We start from the raw sequence: 21647 nt of genomic DNA on the forward strand, positions 1-21647 counted from the left end.
TTGTTTGTACAGATGAACGTGGTACCTTCAGGCGTTTGGAAATTGCTCCCAAGGATGAACCAGACTTGTGGAGGTCTACAATTTATTTTCTGAGGTCTTGGCTGATTTCTTTTGATTTTCCCATGATGTCAAGCAAAGAGGCACTGAGTTTGAAGGTAGGCCTTGAAATACATCCACAGGTACATCTCCAATTGACTCAAATGATGTCAATTAGCCTATCAGAAGCTTCTAAAGCCATGACATCGTTTTCTGGAATTTTTCAAACTGTTTAAAGGCACAGTGAATTATAAGTGAAATCTGTCTGTAAACAATTGTTGGAAAAATTACTTGTGTCATGCACAAAGTAGATGTCCTAACCGACTTGCCAAAATTATAGTTTGTTAACAATACATTTGTGGAGTGGTTGAAAAACAAGTTTTAATGACTCCAACCTAAGTGTATGTAAACTTCTGACTTCAACTGTACTTTATTGAGGAAAAAAGTACTTGCTATGTGATATGAGGTTGTCCTACCTAGCTATGAATGCACTAAATTAATGCACTATCTGTAAGCGTCTGCTAAATGACTAAAATGTAAATGTCAAATATCAAAATCAAATGATTTATGGGAAATTCTAAACAGTTATTCCTAATATTATACAAATTGGTTTTTACATTAATCAATTCACTTGCATGGCTGATGAAAATACCACAGAAACACATGTAATGTTCAGTTGAAATGGTGCTATATGTCAGTAGCAATATTGAAGCCATCCTATGGACATTATTTAAAAGAAAGGTAAAATATGTTTTATTGTGACATACACTGGATAGGTGCAGTGAAATGTGTTGTTTTACAGGGTCAGCCATAGAAGTACGTCACCCCTGGAGCAAATTAGGGTTAAGTGCTTTGCTCAAGGGCACATCGACAGATTTTTTCACCTTGTCGGCTCGGGTATTCAAACCAGCGACCTTTCGGTTACTGGCACAATGCTCTAACTGCTAGGCTACCTGCTGCCTAAGATGTTGATGGGGATAGGAAGTGAAGTATCATGTCACTCCAATGGAACCCCCCGGAGGCCTGAGAAACACAGGTCAAGCGTAGGTGTCCTGTCCATCTGACACCAAGCGAAGAGGTAAACACTAATGCAACACTCATTTGCAACATCCCTAGAGAGTTAGGAAAACAAGCATTAGCTGTGTGTTCCAGTTGATATTTTACATTTTATTGAATGAGTAGCAATACCATGTAGTTACTTAGTGCAGAAGGCATTCATTTTTGTATGTATAACATAAGCCCACAGTAAAAATATAAATGAGATCATAATGAATGAGGAGTTAGGAATGAAATTATGTAATCTAATCAAGATTATTTTCATTATTTTAAAAGTAGTATAGGCTAAGGGAAATTATTAGGTTTGGTAAGGGACATTTCTGACTAATCATATATCGATTTAGTTGAATCAAGCAACAAAAAAAAAAGCATGTTAAAGGGTAATTGAAGGGTCATCGCAGGGTCAGGGTGTAAACTGTACACAGCACTGTCAAGTGTGACATACCATGAGCCATAAGACAGTTTGACAAGCATCTCTCGTGGCTTGAGTGTATCCACTGTATAAATAGCTTTAGAGCAGGTGTAAGAACACTAACAGGATAGTGAGTGTCCTGTCGGTGACAGTCAACCCGTCTCAGGTGACATTGAGTGACAGGGTTAAAGGTAAAAACTCATGTAAGCGAGCATGTCAAACGACAACAACATTTTATTATTTTATTATTAGTTTCTCAGTCAAAATAGGCAGGCTCTTTTTGAACAGAACAACACATTGGCGTGATTTACAGAGAAGAGCAATGCGTTATGCAGAAAAATAACATTGTGTACAAAAATACAACTTCACTGTACTAAGCCAACACTGCACTTACAAAGCAAAGTCATGGAAAACTTGGCGGAACCAAATCTTCCATAAGCAGGATGGCACTTTGAACAGAGACAGAAATCCAATACAGTAATCTTCTATCCTTGAATTGTACTTAGAAAACATGCAGGAATGCATTTCAGTTGAAAACATGTATCTATTCATGTACTGTATGTGTGTCATTCATGTGTAACAGATTTGAAGAATTTCAAACAGTGTATGGATCTGATCTGAATATGGCCTTTTGTTCTGTTTATCTTTGGTAGTATATTATATTGAGGTAAAATGGGTCAGTGGTTTAGGTGAAAACTGGAGGAATTATGTCAATATAATAACAAGTCACTATAGATTTCTGAAATTAAAAATACAAAATACTATTCAGAAAAGGTTCACAATATCAGGACCTTCTTATAGATAGTCTTACTTATATGCACATCTAGTGCAAGACAAAATAGCCTCTACAGATATCTAGAGGCAGGACACAGAGCTTATTCTTGTCTCTGAATAACCCAGTCATGCAAATTGATTAGACTGATTCTCAAGATGGATCTTCAATTCCAGCTCAATAGTAATTTCACATTTGGACTTGAGTTCTAATTGGTTAATGTATGCATGTATGAGTGATGTATTGTAAACATGCTCAATGGCAAACAGCTAAAAAAGACTGAACAAATCAATGACCTAAGGAGGTCAAAATCTGCTCTGGAGTCTCGACTGTGCTAATTGTACTACATTTACATTACATTTTAGTCATTTAGCAGACGCTCTTATCCAGAGCGACTTACAGTTAATGAGTGCATACATTTTTTCATACTGGTCCCCCGTGGGAATCGAACCCACAACCCTGGTGTTGCAAGCACCATGCTCTACCAACTGAGCTACACAGGACTACTACATGGTGTACTCAATTCTATTCTTTGAAAGGTTTTTGTATAATAATAGTTATTGTTTAAACCTTTGAGCAATATTATATCTTAAAAATACCTGAGTACCTGCCCTTGAAAAACAGGACTCCCTGACCACAAAAGGTTGATTTCAGGTTGATATGATTTCATATAGTGTGAGAGAAAGGCAGTAGTTGAACCCTGACAAAGTATTTTACTTTCAAAATGACCAACACAGTACAATTCCACAGGTTCAAAAATAGATCTTGGTTATCCATGCAACTCAAGATGTGCACAGCACAATTAGAAGAAATTGTCTGGATATCCCGTGCAATATAGAAAAAGTGTATATGTCATGTGACATGTGTCATGCATTTGTTACCAATTAATATTCCTTAATTGTTCTATGATCCTTAATATAAATAGTTTATATGATCCAGCTGCAAGACATTTGAGCATCAACCTGTCAAACATGTTTAGTGGGAAACCTAACAAAGCCTTTAAGATTCTTAAATCCATTCTCTGATAAAGTCAACATTGAAGAGAAAGTCAGTGCCCGAAGAATTGCGTAGCAAATAACCTGAAACTTTACCTTAGACCAAACACTTATACTATACGTCAACTCAATGTCATCACTGTCCTTATGCACCCTGAAAGATATGTTCACCCCATAAACAGTAATCCAAAGTCCATCATGCATTGGGGTGTTCAAATGCAAACACATGAAAAACATTGATGCAGCATAAATCAATACCTTCTCATACAAATGACTTTCAATGATTGACAGAAATGTGTCGCTTCCTTCAAAGGACTTGATCCACATGGCACGTTGCACAAGACCTCTCTAAAAATGACATTTCGAAAAAAAACATGCCATCGTAACGGTATAAAGTTGTAATCTGGGAAGGTAAAAAACTGTTCCAGAGGGACAATGCCACTGCGTTGGCATTGTGGAGTGGCACCACATCATGAACCAAAGCCTCTGTTCCTCACTCTAATTAAGTAAGGGGGGGCACTGACATTTCCATGGCAGCTGTAGCATGCACAGCTACAGTATGCTATTGAATGGAGCTAGGCTAAGAAATTGGAATCCTAGCATCATAACGTAGTGACCCAAATGGAGCTAGGCTAACAAATTAGCATCCTATCATCAAACCTAGCGACCTCCATGGGTAAGAGGGCTTGTTTCTCTGGAGAAGAAGTCTCTCTCTCAGTCTTTGCTCTCGCTGCATGTTCGTCGGATCACAGAGGAGAAGAAGCTGTTGCCTTGTGGGGGACCCATCAACATCGGGGCCTGGTTCTTATGCACTATTTCAATCTGGTGTGGACAGAGAGTGAGGGAAACAGGATAGAGTTACATGGTGGTATGGTATGGTATGGTTGGCTGAATGCTTTCAAAACATGGAGCACACACATTTTTATGGACCCACTGAACATACACTGTACAGCAAGGGAGGTCATGGTCTATGTGTAATAATGTAATCATGCCATTCCAATAAGCGACCACAGAGAAAAGCTTAATGCTTGAATTCTATGAGTATTAGATGCTATTAGTATTTCAGAATAAAAAAAAAGTGAAACTACCACAGATCAATGAAATGGTGAATACCATCCATCAAGGTATGCCCTGACCTGTATGTAGCTCATTATACTATAGCCCTCGTTGTACAAACAAGCATAATGAGCAAGGTAAATGGAATCATCAGCATAAAAGAAACCCTTTTACTTTAAAGAGAAGCATGCCATTCATCGTTCCTGAACTCTAACACTGTAGTGGACGTTATTGTGTATGGGCTTGATGTCCAAATTATATTCAACATGATTGAACTTAATGTTACTGGAGTATCACTTAATTGACAAATTAACCTTTCCATGGGAATTGAGGTCAAAAAAAGGTTCAGCACAAAAGAAGGACTTGAAAGAGAAGCTGAACATGTTTGAAAGCTTAAAGGGCTAAAATAGTTTGTATTTTATGGTAAAGGGGAAATATTTAGTTGAAACCACAATAAAGCGGCTACCCCGCCACTGTTTTGGTAAATAGCTGAGGGATGGGGCTGGAGAATGTAACCACTCTGAAATTCATCAAAACTGGGATTGACCATCCATTAGATGAAAATATATTTTTAACCATGTTTTAACGCTACACAGTCAGTGTTTGTTTACAATTGCATGGTTTACAAACAATAGAGTAAAACAAATGTATATTTTGGGTTGAACTAAGATAATTAAGGAATTTATAAGTTATACCCTTCAAGAATCAATGACTATATATAATTAATTTAAAAAATGTATTCCCCTTTAATGGTTATGCCAGTGTACAATAGAGATGTAGTAATACATGTTATAAGTGCAAATTAATGGGGTTAATTATCTTATGCATGCAAAACATGATTTGCATAACCGTTCTTGTTAATAATTAGTTGGATATCATCCCATTTTAATTGTACTGTTTTTGTGAACATTTAACAGGTTGACTGTAACTCACCATGGAAATCACGCAACACACAATTATGTATTGTCAGAGCCTAACTTTGATTTGTGGAGTTTTGCCAACAGACACAAGTGCACTTATAAACTACTTGTTTTGTCATGCACTAGATTCTCCCACATTGACTGAAAGATCTGTATGTAAATTCTGTCTCCACTTCATCTGTGATGCTGTCAGAGAAGTCACATTGTAATTAAAAGTAAACACTGGTTTAATCAGCACAAATTTAAAACAGAATAAACACTTGTACTTGTGTAGGGGAGTTGTATGAGGGACCAGGTGAATACATTAAAAGAAAAGGTTTGTATTATTACATATCAGTTATGATAAATTACGAATATGTATAAAACAATGCAACTTCACTCTCAAGAACTTTAAAGCATTAATATCTGTGGGAGCTTAGAGTGCAGCAGATGATGAACTTTCTATATGAACCACCTGTGTGTAGCACATTGTACATGCATTAATACCACAATAAACGGAACATTGACATGACCTACAGTACAGGGAGTCTGCATCCAGGGCTCTCCATCAATCTGCATGGGGAGGGCTTTGGTAGTCCTGACAACGACAAACAAAAATCCCTCTTAAAACATTATTCTTGACTTCTGTAATGTCTTCCATCTAGATTGTTTCTATGTTGTTAAAAAGTCTGAAGGTTGAATGGATGGGATAAAACAAGGTAACTTCAAGTTCCTTGGTGTCCACATCACCAACGAACTATCATGGTCCAAACACACCAAGACAGTCGTGAAGAGGGCACGACAAAGCCTATTCCCCCTCAGGAGACTGAAAAGATTTGGCATGGGTCCTCAGATCCTCAAAAAATTATACAGCTGCACCATCGAGAGCATCCTGACTGGTTGCATCACCGCCTGGTATGGCAACTGCTTGGCCTCCGACCGCAAGGCACTACAGAGGGTAGTGCGTACGGCCCAGTACATCACTGGGGCCAAGCTTCCTGCCATCCAGGACCTCTATACCAGGCGGTGTCAGAGGAAGGCCCTCAAAATTGTCAAAGACTCCAGCCACCCTAGTCATAGACTGTTCTCTCTGCTACCGCAAGTCTAGGTCCAAAATACTTCTCAACAGCTTCTACCCCCAAGCCATAAGACTCCTGAACAGCTAATCATGGCTACCCGGACTATTTGCACTGCCCCCCCACCCCATCCTTTTTACGCTGCTGCTACTCTGTTAATTATTTATGCATAGTCACTTTAACTCTACCCACATGTACATATTACTTCAACTACCTCAACTAGCCGGTGCCCCCGCACATTGACTCTGCACCAGTACCCCCCTGTATATATAGCCTCCCTACTGTTATTTTATTTGACTTCTGCTCTTTTTTTTCTCAACACTTTTTTTGTTGTTGTTTTATTTTTACTTTTTTTTGTTAAAAATAAATGCACTGTTGGTTAAGGGCTGTAAGTAAGCATTTCACTGTAATGTCTGCACCTGTTGTATTCGGCGCATGTGACCAATACAATTTGATTTGATTTGATTTGAACTGTGGTCAGACAGTGATCAGTGGTTGTGGTCAAGGGGTACTGACCTGATGGTGACCGAGGAGCACTGGGCCAGGCGTCTTCCTGCACTCCTCAGGCCGATATGGATCTGTCCCATCTCCATGGCTCCCTCCAGACCCACCACCTCCAACAGCTGGTCTGACGGGTCTGCAGACACAGAGCCATAAACACACTTACACATAGAACTCAGACCATCTCTCGAACATCCTGTTGACCTGAGCTGAGCATTACAGTTTGAATCGATCCTAAATCAAGCCATTGGTTAACTCAGGAATCCATTCACCTTGAGTAAGAAGAAGGAGGAGGAAGAAGAAGAAGAAGAAGAAGAAGAAGAAGAAGAAGAAGAAGAAGAAGAAGAAGAAGAAGAAGAAGAAGAAGAAGAAGAAGAAGAAGAAGAAGAAGAAGAAGAAGAAGAAAGATGGTGAGAACAGGAGGGATAAAAGAGGCGAAAAGGAGGTGTGCCTCATTTTCAAGGTACACAGTTTGCCTTCCGCTCTCCAAAGCCTGAATATTCACTGTTGAAAGGAAAAAAAGAAGCAACAAGAACAACAACCAGCAGCCATAAACAAAACACCTATTAATTAGATTGCGCTGGCAATGCAAACCAATCTTGTCTTCCTATAATTATTAATTTATTTTCTGTTTTGAAGTTATGAGCATTGATTTTGCCCCTGCTGGAAGCCCAGTGTCGCGCTGAGCCCATCTGTTTCAGCAGGCCTGTTATTCCTCCTACTCTCAGACTACTCGCCCCTCCGCAAATTAAGCCCTGTTGGGAGTGCAGAGAGACACTAATTGAAACTAAGACCCATTTTAGGGCCTTGGTGGGTATGGTAGAACAAACTAGCATGCTGTCATTGTCGTGCTAAGTTGCTAATGCTAGGTTGCTGCTGCTAGGGCCAGGTTCATGTTAAGGACTTCTAAGATGTTTGAGTGTTGCCTTAGATTACCATAGTTACCATACAGTGAGGGAAAAAAGTATTTGATCCCCTGCTGATTTTGTACGTTTGCCCAATGACAAAGAAATGATCAGTCTATAATTTTAATGTTAGGTTTATTTGAACAGTGAGAGACAGAATAACAACAACAAAATCCAGAAAAACACATGTCAAAAATGTTATACATTTATTTGCATTTTAATGAGGGAAATAAGTATTTGACCCCCTCTCAATCAGAAAGATGTCTGGCTCCCAGGTGTCTTTTATACAGGTAACGAGCTGAGATTAGGAGCACACTCTTAAAGGGAGTGCTCCTAATCTCAGCTTGTTACCTGTATAAAAGACACCTGTCCACAGAAGCAATCAATCAATCAGATTCCAAACTCTCCACCATGGCCAAGACCAAAGAGCTCTCCAAGGATGTCAGGGACAAGATTGTAGACCTACACAAGGCTGGAATGGGCTACAAGACCATCGCCAAGCAGCTTGGTGAGAAGGTGACAACAGTTGGTGCGATTATTCCCAAATGGAAGAAACACAAAAGAACTGTCAATCTCCCTCGGCCTGGGGCTCCATGCAAGATCTCACCTCGTGGAGTTGCAATGATCATGAGAACGGTGAGGAATCAGCCCAGAACTACACGGGAGGATCTTGTCAATGATCTCAAGGCAGCTGGGACCATAGTCACCAAGAAAACAATTGGTAACACACTACGCCGTGAAGGACTGAAATCCTGCAGCGCCCGCAAGGTCCCCCTGCTCAAGAAAGCACATATACAGGCCCGTCTGAAGTTTGCCAATGAACATCTGAATGATTCAGAGGAGAACTGGGTGAAAGTGTTGTGGTCAGATGAGACCAAAATTGAGCTCTTTGGCATCAACTCAACTCGCCATGTTTGGAGGAGGAGGAATTCTGCCTATGACCCCAAGAACACCATCCCCACCGTCAAACATGGAGGTGGAAACATTATGCTTTGGGGGTGTTTTTCTGCTAAGGGGACAGGACAACTTCACCGCATCAAAGGGACGATGGACGGGGCCATGTACCGTCAAATCTTGGGTGAGAACCTCCTTCCCTCAGCCAGGGCATTGAAAATGTGTCGTGGATGGGTATTCCAGCATGACAATGACCCAAAACACACAGCCAAGGCAACAAAGGAGTGGCTCAAGAAGAAGCACATTAAGGTCCTGGAGTGGCCTACCCAGTCTCCAGACCTTAATCCCATAGAACATCTGTGGAGGGAGCTGAAGGTTCGAGTTGCCAAACGTCAGCCTCGAAACCTTAATGACTTGGAGAAGATCTGCAAAGAGGATCCCTCCTGAGATGTGTGCAAACCTGGTGGCCAACTACAAGAAACGTCTGACCTCTGTGATTGCCAACAAGGGTTTTGCCACCAAGTACTAAGTCATGTTTTGCAGAGGGGTCAAATACTTATTTCCCTCATTAAAATGCAAATCAATTTATAACATTTTTGACATGCGTTTTTCTGTTTTTTTGTTGTTGTTATTCTGTCTCTCACTGTTCAAATAAACCTACCATTAAAATTATAGACTGATCATGTCTTTGTCAGTGGGCAAATGTACAAAATCAGCAGGGGATCAAATACTTTTTTCCCTCACTGTAGATACAGTATATAAATCAACCATAGTTGTATTTCTATGGAGGTTTCTGTTGAGGGGTAGTGTCCAGCTGTCACTATAGCAACAGGCTGGGTCCACACCCTCTGTGTTAAATTGCGAATGGAGAGCTTGCCTGGCATGAGAGCTAAAAAGAGAGTTTGTGTGCGTTCGCACATGCGTGCTTGTGTGTGAATACATGTGTGTTCACACCTGTGTGTGTATGTGTGTGTTTATGCATGCATGCCTGTGTGTGTGTGTGTGTGTGTGTGTGTGTGTGTGTGTGTGTGTATGCATGTGTGTTTGCACGTGCGTGGCTGTGAGTGTGTGTGTATGCCTCCGTGCCTGTGCATGTACACAGTGTGCTAACCACCTGACACTGGGCCCTCCCTCCCAGCATGCCTTCTCACGTTAGCGCTGCTGGCTTACGCAGCCCCTGGCTGACACGTATGATGGACAGTGTCACTATGGCGATGGATAAACGTGTGGAGATTCCTGGTTGCCCGGGGCTACACACAGGTCATATAGTATACCCCAGAGTGCTTACTGTGGGAAAGGCCAGGAGCGTGATCTGCTCTCAGCAACCAAGGTCAGGGCAGGGAGATCATCAATGGACATTTATGAATTTGCCTATGTTTGAAAATAACAAATGATGGGTATATGATTATCATAAACAGTGGTGGTTGTATTAGTATTTTCATGAGGCTACTTCAGTTGTTTAACCTCTAAAAGCATAAGCCGTTGGGGGGAGGGGTGGGGGACTAAGCTAACATATGAAATTATTTTAAGATGGTCATACCATGGATCATTTAGCTATTTGATTTTGAATTTTAGGACCCCTTTAGGTATCCCCCCAAAATAAAACGTGTACTATTTTTGGCCTTTACTACTATTGCCCATAGAAACACATTGAATAACACATTCATTAATAGCAAAATACACAGTAAAAAAGATTTAACCCCGTATTTTTGGGGGCACAAAACTACCTCCATACTTCCATTCGTTTGTATGGGTTACCTTCAGACGAGCCCCGTGACACTTGTGGGTCGTAGATATCTCTAGCTTTAACTGACAGATTTTGATGGGGATTTTTTTACTATGTTACTTAGATTGACGCACAGGTGCGTCAATAGACTCTTAAGGATTAATGAATGCGTGTATAATACAATCTGACTGTTACAACCAGTGCAGTGCCTGTTTAATAATAGTGATGGATGCCTGGTCTGTAGTCTATAGTCATGGAAGAAAGAACAGACTCCAGTTTTGATTTGATTTGAAAAGGAAATCATGTGAGCTCAGAGGCACTAGTTGCACATGTCAGACGAGAGAGAGATTAAAGATATATTTTCTTTCTTATTTTCAAGTGATAAAAAAAAGAAAAGGTCAACACTAGTGACACCAGCACTTCCGGACAGGTTTCTCTAACTCAGAGCCATGTAAATATATGGGTCTGCTCTCACTAATCTGTCTACATCATTCTGGTCAAGTGTTATTGGTTGAGAGTTGGTGATAGCGAAGAGGTTTTCTAACATATCATCAAGTGCTGTACTCTGAGAGAAGACCCACATTCACTCATCATGCAGTGTTTAAATGGGTAAAAGGTGGAGGGTGAAGTGGAAACATAGATCTAGCAAAAATAACAACTTGTTAGTGTTGAGCGATTAGTGCTTTTTGAGGTCGGTTCTGTTTCGGTTCGATTACTACAAAATAATCATGGATTTCGATTATTATAATAATTTTTTACATTAAATTAATTATGAAATAATGACATTTAAATGATTTTAGAGCTTTTTAATGGAAATTGCAAAGCCAAAAATAGTGATCATTTAATCGCCAAAACATTGAAAATATTCCATTGTCTCTGTCAGGTCCACACTGGGTAGACATCAACAGAAACATAGGAAATTACTATGAAATAATACAATATTTCAGTTGTGTATATTACTTCGTTTTTATTTGATGGCTTTATTATTTTTCATTCCTTAAAGTCATCATCTCATCTCTGCTTAGACAGTAGCAGCCATACTGTACTGTCTGTAGTCATCCTATTTAACTAGGCTAGCCTGCCTAAGTATGCTGCAGAGCTGTCTGACGAAATCATTTTACTAGTTCTTCAAAGTAGATAAGGCATACTTTCACAAGCTGTCTCTATCTCTCTCACTCGTAGTTGTGTTGTGTACATTCCTCTCTCATGTGGTCTATGCGGTCTCTGTGTATCTAATCTAATGTAGCAGGCGTAAAAGTGTATCCATCTCTGTCTGAGCCGGAAAGAACAGGTGCAATAGGTTATGGTCATTATAGTTAATTACCACATTGCTGCTCTGAACTAGGTTGAATATTTGCTTACTGAAAACTACAAGTCCCTTCAGCCCAGCATCCCACATAGCTCTTGACTTGATTTCTCTCATTAATAATTTGATTTTGCTCTAGAAAAATGGCGCATTGTGCTCACAAAAAAACATAACTAAATGGAATTCAAGTAATTGAACTAAAGTCTGTCAATTACTTGTTTAATAACCGGGGGGGGGGGGGAATGACATTTTAGTTAATCGCTTAGCACTACAACTTGTCCTCTTCATACATCAACCCCACTTATCTTAGATAAATGGAAAATACAGAGTCATACAAGTAATAGGAATTTAGTTTTACACTCATAGTAGTTTCAAAATAATCTGTTTAGAAGAGGGGACCAAATAAAGACCAAATCATTCCTGTTCACACATCAACATCACTTATCTCAGATAGAAGACAAGACCGAGTCACAGAGATGTTGCAGTTGCTTACGCACACAGCCAAGTCCTGCATTAAGCAGCCCACGCCTCATAATCGAGTTGTCACAGTGCAAGATTAGTCCCAGCATCTTTGTCATTGTCAAATACCTGTCCAGGGCAGTCTCTACTACACTGACAACATGCAGAGTGACAGAGAGGGAGTGGGTGAACTACGTTGAGACCACCTTTGGAATCTCCGTGGTACATGTCTCAGGGCATCAATCCCCCACACCCACCCTCCACGCCCCCTCACCCTCCCCTTGTTACCCTTCCCTTCTGCCCCCGTTCTAAATAATTCACCCATAGCCATTCCCTTCCACCTGAGGGGCTTGTCTCCTGGCGTCAACAGCGGGACGACTTAACAGCTCCAGAAAGGTCAGCCGTTTTTTCCCAGTTTGATCCACACTTTGCGCTCCGTGCTCTGGGTATGCGTATAGCCACCAGCCCCCATGGCCCCCAGCCCCAGGGCCCCCCAGGCTAATGCACTCTGTGTTTATGGGCCCCTCTAATACGCCATTCTCTGATCTGACAAGTTGGGCCTCTCACCTTGAACATACCTTCAGCAAGGGCAACCAGCAACCAGCACTCACTCACTGGCCACTAAGTGCCTTTTCAGGTTCAGGCTGAGGGTTAGGATAAAAAAAATCCTTTACACCAAATCAAATGATTTTTGGGTGAATTAATGGAAGGGAGTGACTACTGTAGTGTATCGATGCTGTGTGAATTGATCATCTCCGACCACCACTACCATCTTAAGCCCTCTTGCCAAAGCCGTCATTTACAGTGAGGGAAAAAAGTGTTTGATCCCCTGCTGATTTTGTACGTTTTCCCACTGACAAAGAAATGATCAGTCTATAATATTAATGGTAGGTTTATTTGAACAGTGAGAGACAGAATAACAACAACAAAAATCCAGAAAAACACATGTCAAAAATGTTATAAATTGATTTGCATTTTAATGAGGGAAATAAGTATTTGACCCCTCTGCAAAACATGACTTAGTACTTGGTGGCAAAACCCTTGTTGGCAATCACAGAGGTCAGACGTTTCTTGTAGTTGGCCACCAGGTTTGCACACATCTCAGGAGGGATTTTGTCCCACTCCTCTTTGCAGATCTTCTCCAATTCATTAAGGTTTCGAGGCTGACGTTTGGCAACTCAAACCTTCAGCTCCCTCCACAGATTTTCTATGGGATTAAGGTCTGTAGACTGGCTAGGCCACTCCAGGACCTTAATGAGCTTCTTCTTGAGCCACTCCTTTGTTGCCTTGGCTGTGTGTTTTGGGTCATTGTCATGCTGGAATACCCATCCACGACCCATTTTCAATGCCCTGGCTGAGGGAAGGAGGTTCTCACCCAAGATTTGACGGTACATGGCCCCGTCCATCATCCCTTTGATGCGGTGAAGTTGTCCGGTCCCCTTAGCAGAAAAACACCCCCAAAGCATAATGTTTCCACCTCCATGTTTGACGGTGGGGATGGTGTTCTTGGGGTCATAGGCAGCATTCCTCCTCCTCCAAACATGGCGAGTTGAGTTGATGCCAAAGAGCTCCATTTTGGTCTCATCTGACCACAACACTTTCACCCAGTTCTCCTCTGAATCATTCAGATGTTCATTGGCAAACTTCAGACGGGCATGTATATGTGCTTTCTTGAGCAGGGGGACCTTGCGGGCACTGCAGGATTTCAGTCCTTCACGGCGTAGTGTGTTACCAATTGTTTTCTTGGTGACTATGGTCCCAGCTGCCTTGAGATCATTGACAAGATCCTCCCGTGTAGTTCTGGGCTGATTCCTCACCGTTCTCATGATCATTGCAACTCCACGAGGTGAGATCTTGCATGGAGCCCCAGGCCGAGGGAGATTGACAGTTCTTTTGTGTTTCTTCCATTTGGGAATAATCGCACCAACTGTTGTCACCTTCTCACCAAGCTGCTTGGCGATGGTCTTGTAGCCCATTCCAGCCTTGTGTAGGTCTACAATCTTGTCCCTGACATCCTTGGAGAGCTCTTTGGTCTTGGCCATGGTGGAGAGTTTGGAATCTGATTGATTGATTGCTTCTGTGGACAGGTGTCTTTTATACAGGTAACAAGCTGAGATTAGGAGCACGCCCTTTAAGAGTGTACTCCTAATCTCAGCTCGTTACCTGTATAAAAGACACCTGGGAGCCAGAAATCTTTCTGATTGAGAGGGGGTCAAATACTTATTTCCCTCATTAAAATGCAAATCAATTTATAACATTTTTGACATGCGATTTTCTTGATTTTTTTGTTGTTATTCTGTCTCTCACTGTTCAAATAAACCTACCATTAAAATTATAGACTGATCATTTCTTTGTCAGTGGGCAAACGTACAAAATCAGCAGGGGATCAAATACTTTTTTCCCTCACTGTATAAGGCTCTGCCAATTGCCTTTCTCCCAGCCTATAAGAGTAGAACTCCATGAAATGGATGATGCCTTAGGATATTAGAAAGAACATGCATGATCCAAATGGGTGCATTCATCAGTCCTTGACTCATATTGACTGAAATTAAAGAGCAGGGGGAATCTCTTCGATACTCCACTGTTGGCGAAGCACACAGGCAGATAATGGATTTGGTACATTGATTTTAACTGAGAAGGATATATATATATATAATCAATGGGTTGCCTATTATAAAGTGCAGTGTACATCGCAGTGGTACTAATTCATGAAAACATCCTTGGTATAATTTTACATTTGACTGTAAAAAATTGTCACATGCCCAGTCTTGTGTGATTTGACTTTAACTATACACTGTATGAATCTGATTTGGTTGATCTATGATCTAATCAAGCCTGGACATAACACACCAGCAAAATACTACCACATACTACAGATGTAGAATATTAATTTGATCACTCTTTTGTTGCTGAGAATCTTCCTGTGGCGAAGGAAATGCAGATTAGCTTAGTGATGTACATACTTTCGCTGAAAACATTAACATTATTGCACTTTTCATGTGGCCTACTTTTGTCCAGCTAACAGCCTAAACACCAATCAAGCAACATTATGGACTAAATGTTCAAATCCTGTTGCTATTATTTCGCTACAACAATACTGGTCAAATTAAGATCCTGTATCTGTACAATGCCCTTGTAATAAAATACTGTACACCTTTCAATACAAATACTCCCCTAACACCTTGATCACACCTACAGCGTCATTGCGCAAAATGGTATGCAGCATCATCTGGATATGCGTGCAACAAAAGTTTAACATTCACCTTCTGCTACCATTTCTGTCAAGCGGTCTACGCATACAGTTTGATGCATACGTTTGATTAATCCAACGTATGCACCTCACAGAACGCACTGCAACTGCCTCTGCAACGCAATGCTGCGACGCAATGACGGTGTGATCGAGGCGCAAGGAGTAACCCTAGTCCACTGTGAATTACACTCCCCTACATTATGCTGCTCCATGTGAGGACAACCCTCTACATAATATTGTATAAGAAGTTGATAAATGCTTGTTTACAGTAACTTAACTAGTGACTAAGGTGATCATCCACAAACTAGACATGAGTAGACAGTTTACCAGTTTACCGTCTGACGTTAACTCCTCCTAAACAATCATCTGTGTTAATTCATAGATTCTCATTGATGGGCTCCCTTCTGACATATTTATGTATTCAGTGCCCACAAAGGCAGCAGAATTCACACTGAGCTCCCACAGTCTGCTCCTATTAGGCTAGGTTGTCCACTGCCGCCTACACAAGCCATTACCAGTCTAGTGACAGTGCGAATCAGTGACATTAAACCGTACCCCTTCATCCCAAACCAAATCTAAGCACTGTGATTTAACTTGTCATTGGTGAAATATTCATACCAGTGCCATGGAAAACTTGTCCCAAAGTTTGTCTCTGATCTGTCTAATGTGAGCTTGGACAAGGTCTTGCCTCTTAGTGTCACAGATTATTAGGAGAAAGGGTCTTCTATGCTCAAAAATCTATACACAAAATGGCAGCCGATCAGCCATGGAGTTGTAGCATTTCAAGCCTGGTGTTACCCTGTGTATGCTTGGTTGTAGTACTGATCTGTAAGAGGCATACCTGAATATGACCTAGCCTTTGACATTTTAAAAGACCTTAAAGGACCTATGTAAAATACTCCATGTAAAAGAAATTGACAATGTGAACAATGTTTCCTCAAAGTTGGAATTGCAATAAATACATTTTAATTTCACCAGTATCCATCATTACAATAGCTACCTTGGACAGCAAATTGAAGCTCTTTGGGGTCCAGCACTGTTGTCCTCTTATCCTGGGTCTTCTTCCCTCCCCGGCGGTTGCTCCGCCTTTTCCTGCTCTCACCCCACAGGTTGGAGCCGCCATGCATGCTGGGAATGTTTAAAATTGCGATACCTTCCAAAGAGATGCTGTCTAGGTCCAGAGTGATGCCATCGCACTTTACAAAGGACAAGGGTCAGGAAAGAAAGCAAGAGAGAGGGAAGAGGGAGGGAGCAAGAGAGAGAGTGATTACATTTACGTCATTTAGCAGACTTACAAATTGGTGCATTCAACTTATGATAGCCAGTGGGACAACCACTTTTATTTTATTTTTATATGGGGGGGGGGGGGGTAGAATGAATTAATGTTATACTATTCCAGGTATTCCTTAAAGAGGTAGGGTTTCAAGTGTCTCCGGAAGGTGGTCAGTGACTCTGCTGTCCTGGCGTCGTGGGGGAGCTTGTTCCACCATTGGGGTGCCAGAGCAGCGAATAGCTTTGACTGGGCTGAGCGGGAACTGTGCTTCCGCAGAGGTAGGGGGGCTAGCAGGCCAGAGGTGGATGAATGTAGTGCCCTCGTTTGGGTGTAAGGTCTGATCAGAGCCTGAAGGTAAGGAGGTGCCGTTCCACTCACAGCTCCGTAGGCAAGCACCATGGTCTTGTAGTAGATGCAAGCCTCAACTGGAAGCCAGTGGAGTGTGCGGAGGAGCGGGGTGACATGAGAGAACTTGGGAAGGTTGAACACCAGACGGGCTGCAGCGTTCTGGATAAGTTGTAGGGGTTTAATGGCACAGGCAGGGAGCCCAGCCAACAGCGAGTTGCAGTAATCCAGACGGGAGATGACAAGTGCCTGGATTAGGACCTGTGCCGCTTTCTGTGTAAGGTAGGGTCGTACTCTGCAAATGTTGTAGAGCATGAACCTGCAGGATCGGGTCACCGCTTTGATGTTAGCGGAGAATGACAGGGTGTTGTCCAGGGTCACGCCAAGGTTCTTTGCACTCTGGGAGGAGGACACAATGGAGTTGTCAACTGTGATGGCGAGATCATGGAGCGGGCAGTCCTTCCCCGGGAGGAAGAACAGCTCCGTCTTGCCGAGGTTCAGCTTGAGGTGGTGATCCGACATCCACACTGATATGTCTGCCAGACATCAAATCAATAATCAAAGTGTCCCTCTTGAAACATTTCTTTAGCAATAAAATAACATAGATCATGCTAATTATGCTTGTGTAACAGTGTTGCTTCCATCCCTCTCCTCGCCCCTACCTGGGCTTGAACCAGGGACCCTCTGCACACATCGACAACAGTCACCCTCGAAGCACCGTTACCCGTCGCTCCACAAAAGCCGCGGCCCTTGCAGAACAAGGGAAACAACTACTTCAAGGTCTCAGAGCGAGTGACGTCACAAATTGAAATGCTACTAGCGAGCACCGCCAACTAGCTAGCCATTTCACACCGGTTACACTCACCCCCCTTTTGACCTCCTCCTTTTCCGCAGCAACCAGTGATCCGGGTCAACAGCATCAATGTAACAGTGTTGCTTCCGTCCCTCTCCTCACCCCTACCTGGGCTTGAACCAGGGACCCTCTGCACACATCGACAACAGTCACCCTCGAAGCACCGTTACCCGTCGCTCCACAAAAGCCGCGGCCCTTGCAGAGCAAGGGAAACAACTACTTCAAGGTCTCAGAGCGAGTGACGTCGCCGATTGAAATGCTACTAGCGCGTACCGCTAACTAGCTAGCCATTTCACACCGGTTACACTTGAGCCAAAGCATCTCAGTTAGGTGTTTTCAAAACTTTACATGCTCATCTGACAGCGTTCACTGCTGAGTGATGATTTACCATCTATGTCGAAGCCATTTGATCTTTGGCAAGCTGGAAATGTCCACCAGAAGGGGCCCTGCCACCAGCCATGACTCCTAACAACCTTATACTAGTACGGCATCCATATTAGGAATTCCCTCAGTTGCCAGCTGTATAATAACAGGCCACTTCTCTGTCCTCTCTCAGTTGATTTTAATACAGAGCCTGTATTCCACACTATACCTGCTCCCCTTCAGTACCGTACTGTCCACAGCTAATTAATGAAGACCTCTGCCACCGCTGATGGCTCTGAGGAGGGGGAGATGGATCGGATAGACACCACCTTCATTATCCCTCAATATCACACACAGCAGGGTCGTGCCGGGATAATTACCTGTGTGTTGGGCTGAGGATCAGTTAGGGGAGTGGGAGGGGGAGAGGGGAGGCCTCCCTCCCTCCTCAACACTTCCAGAGTGAAATTGGTACAAATGGAAGGCTATTTGTGGATCAGGAGGTGGCTGGTGCTCAGTGTCTTAAAATGGTGTGCACTAAATTAGAGGCATTATTCTCTCTCCCAGGGAGATTGTACATAGGTGTTTTACTTTTTGCTTTTTGTTCTCACTGCACTGATGTGATGATTGTGTCTGCTTTCAAAGACTTCATTTTTCATGTTAACAGTAGGTGTTATTGTTGCAGAGAACAGTACAAGTGAGAATAGTTTGTTATATTATTACTTATTTATTACACAGTAGTGCAATTAAATGGTGACAAGTCATAGCATTAAATAGCATACAAATACTTAGTCCCAATCTCCCAAAATTGAAAGCAGGCAGTTGTATTTACCTCAACCTCCAGAAAGTCGTGGAGCTTCTTGCATGTGGCCGAGAAGGTCTCAGAAGTGCCAAACTCAAAGTACCACAGCTTATTCTTTGTTCTGAAAAACAAAACAACAAGAAGTGTAAGGGGACTAGGAGGAAACAAAAATCTATCTCTCCCCACATCAAAATCTACTGCCATACAGTGAGCAATACAAAAAGTGGACAAAAAGTGGATAAAAAGTGATTTCCCTCTCTCTCCTCGCAATTTCTCTTTTAGTCAGTCTGGGTTTTATGGAATAGCTCTCTGTCTATAATAGCTTTGATTCATGTACAGTTTGTCAGAAATGTATTTATTTCAGACTTTTCAGAATTTATTTGGAAGTATTCTCCACCATTTTTTATCAACAAAAATATATATTACAATAAAAAAAGTTTTATTGTCACATACACCAGATAGGTGCAGTGAAATGTGTTGTTTTACAGGGTCAGCCATAGTAGTGCGGCGCCCATGGAGCAAATTAGGGTTAAGTGCCTTGCTCAAGGGCACATTGACAGATTTTTCACCTTGTCAGCTAGGGTATTCAAATCAGCAGCCTTTCGGTTACTGACCCAACACTCTAACCGCTAGGCTACCTGCTGCCCTACAACCCACTACTGTAAATACCATCCACTATTGTTTGAGAATTTAAAATACATTTGATATTGGATTTAAAACATATTCACAACATCTCCAAAAACATACGTCATTCATTAACCATAATGTCTCACACACGTAGAAGCCCAAAGGCTAACGTAAAGCCGATTAACCACCAGAGTATGTGGGGTGGGTACCTAGCATTAAAACACAGCAAGGGGTGAGAGAGGGTAATCTAACTGGCCCTTCAATTAACTGAGGACTGAGGTGCTGCTCCCCTGTTTTCCTAGGGGCACACTCTCCCAGAGCTAAGCCTGATGATCAATGACCCTGCTAGTTAGAGTCACCATCTGTCTTTATAACAATGTGATACTCTGTATAGAGACTATATGCTTTTACTTTACTGAGCCGTGTTGTATTTATTAAGCGTCTCAGAATAGGAGTCCGGGACTAGGATCAGGTTCCAACTGTCCATTTATTACAATCTAAAAGGCAAAACTGATCCTAGACCAACACTCCTACTCTGCGATGCTTTATGAATACTGTCCCTGACGTTAATCTGAGGATTGATGCAGAATGTAGGCTACACATTAAGACAGAGCAAGCTGTAAAACAAAGCAAATAGAAATTCAGAAATAATCCACATGGACTGTTGAGTGAGAATGGATAACTGTAGGCGTAATACCCAAAGGGAAATGTTCATACAGAACATAGAACAAAAATCTCTATGAAGACAGGATTTCTTATAGACACTCCAAGGTTTAAAAGGCCTACAAGGTGAATCAATATTGCTAAACGCTCTGGTAGCCACAGTTTGGCCAGCAAAGATGAGTTGTCTCAACTTATTGCACTCTGCCCATAGAGTTAGTGAGCTTTGAAAGATTCATAATAACTCGCAGCTCCCCCTGTGAGTATGAATTAAGTGGGGAAAGAAAATATCTATCAACATGTGTTAAGAAAGATGTTCAAACTTCTTTCGCCTGGCAAAAACAGATGGAGCAATCTTTGAAGGAGGAATATTAGCTACTCTTTGTAGACCCTGTACTGTACATGTAGTACACATTGAAGTGAAGTTGAATAAGTTAATTTAATGAGGCATAAAACAACGATGGTGGACTGATTGCGAGATTTCTTTGAAAGCACACCTCACAGCCATTGGTTAATTTAGCCAGAAACCCCAACAGAAGATTTATCATCATGGGGCTTTCGACAGAGAGAAAAAAACAACCTTACAACAGTGCTGACATGCAGAACTGAATACAATAAAAAATGTCCTTCTTTTTGCTGGAATCAAAGCCTTACAAGCGGGATGTATTAGTGTAAGCAGAGTAACAATCACTAAATGATTGATTTCCTCATTAGGAATTTTGTCAGGACCATTTAGCCGCTTTGTAAATGAGCTTTCATTAGCCACTTGCAGGATAGCCCGGCCCGATGTTGATTTATAATGTGCAACATGGTCAATAGGTGCGGAAAGAGAGGAGTAAGGAGAGAGAGAGAGAGAGAGAGAGAGAGAGAGAGAGAGAGAGAGAGAGAGAGAGAGAGAGAGAGAGAGAGAGAGAGAGAGAGCAAAAGAGAGCGAAAGAAAGAGTGAAAGAGAGAGAGAGACAGTGGGGGGAGACATGGGGCATGCTGAGAGGGCCTACTACACAATAACACATCTACCATCTCTCAAACATGACTTCCAACAGCTGCCCTGGGCTCCATGTGCAAACCTCACCATAAATCTGTGCGCTTAGCAGACTTGGGTTCAAATATTATTTGAAATAATGTAAAATACTTCCATTGTGCTTGATTGAACTTGCCTGTTGCAATGTACCAATAGAAAAGTCCCCAACATGCAATTCCCCTGACCTTACACTTAAGGCAGGCTAAAGCAAATGCTCAATGTAGGCTATTTCAAATATTTCAAATACTATTTGAACCCAGGTCTGGTTCCTACTCACAAGAAACTTGCCTATGGCAGCCGAGAACGAAAACACACAAGCACTCCTGTTGCAGACAAAACACAAATACAGACGTGAGCATAATT

At 41.9% G+C, this 21647-nt stretch overlaps 1 protein-coding gene across 2 annotated transcripts in view; it reads right to left on the minus strand.

The window, feature by feature from the left end:
* Positions 1 to 1732: 1732 nt before the first annotated feature.
* LOC311140825 (diacylglycerol kinase beta-like) overlaps positions 1733 to 21647 on the minus strand; it is a 59936-nt gene continuing 40021 nt past the window's right edge. For both annotated transcript variants that reach the window (XM_084176068.1, XM_084176069.1), the window contains 5 exons: positions 19007 to 19097; positions 16344 to 16539; positions 6819 to 6939; positions 5764 to 5824; positions 1733 to 4093 (listed from right to left, as the gene is read on the minus strand). In XM_084176068.1, coding sequence (XP_084032194.1) covers positions 3986 to 4093; positions 5764 to 5824; positions 6819 to 6939; positions 16344 to 16539; positions 19007 to 19097 — 577 coding nt within the window. In that variant the 3' untranslated portion in view covers positions 1733 to 3985. The remainder of the gene's footprint in view (positions 4094 to 5763; positions 5825 to 6818; positions 6940 to 16343; positions 16540 to 19006; positions 19098 to 21647) is intronic.

The sequence above is a fragment of the Coregonus lavaretus genome (assembly GCF_964263955.1).
Source record: "Coregonus lavaretus genome assembly, chromosome: 13".
In the NCBI taxonomy this organism is placed as follows: Eukaryota; Metazoa; Chordata; class Actinopteri; order Salmoniformes; family Salmonidae; genus Coregonus; species Coregonus lavaretus.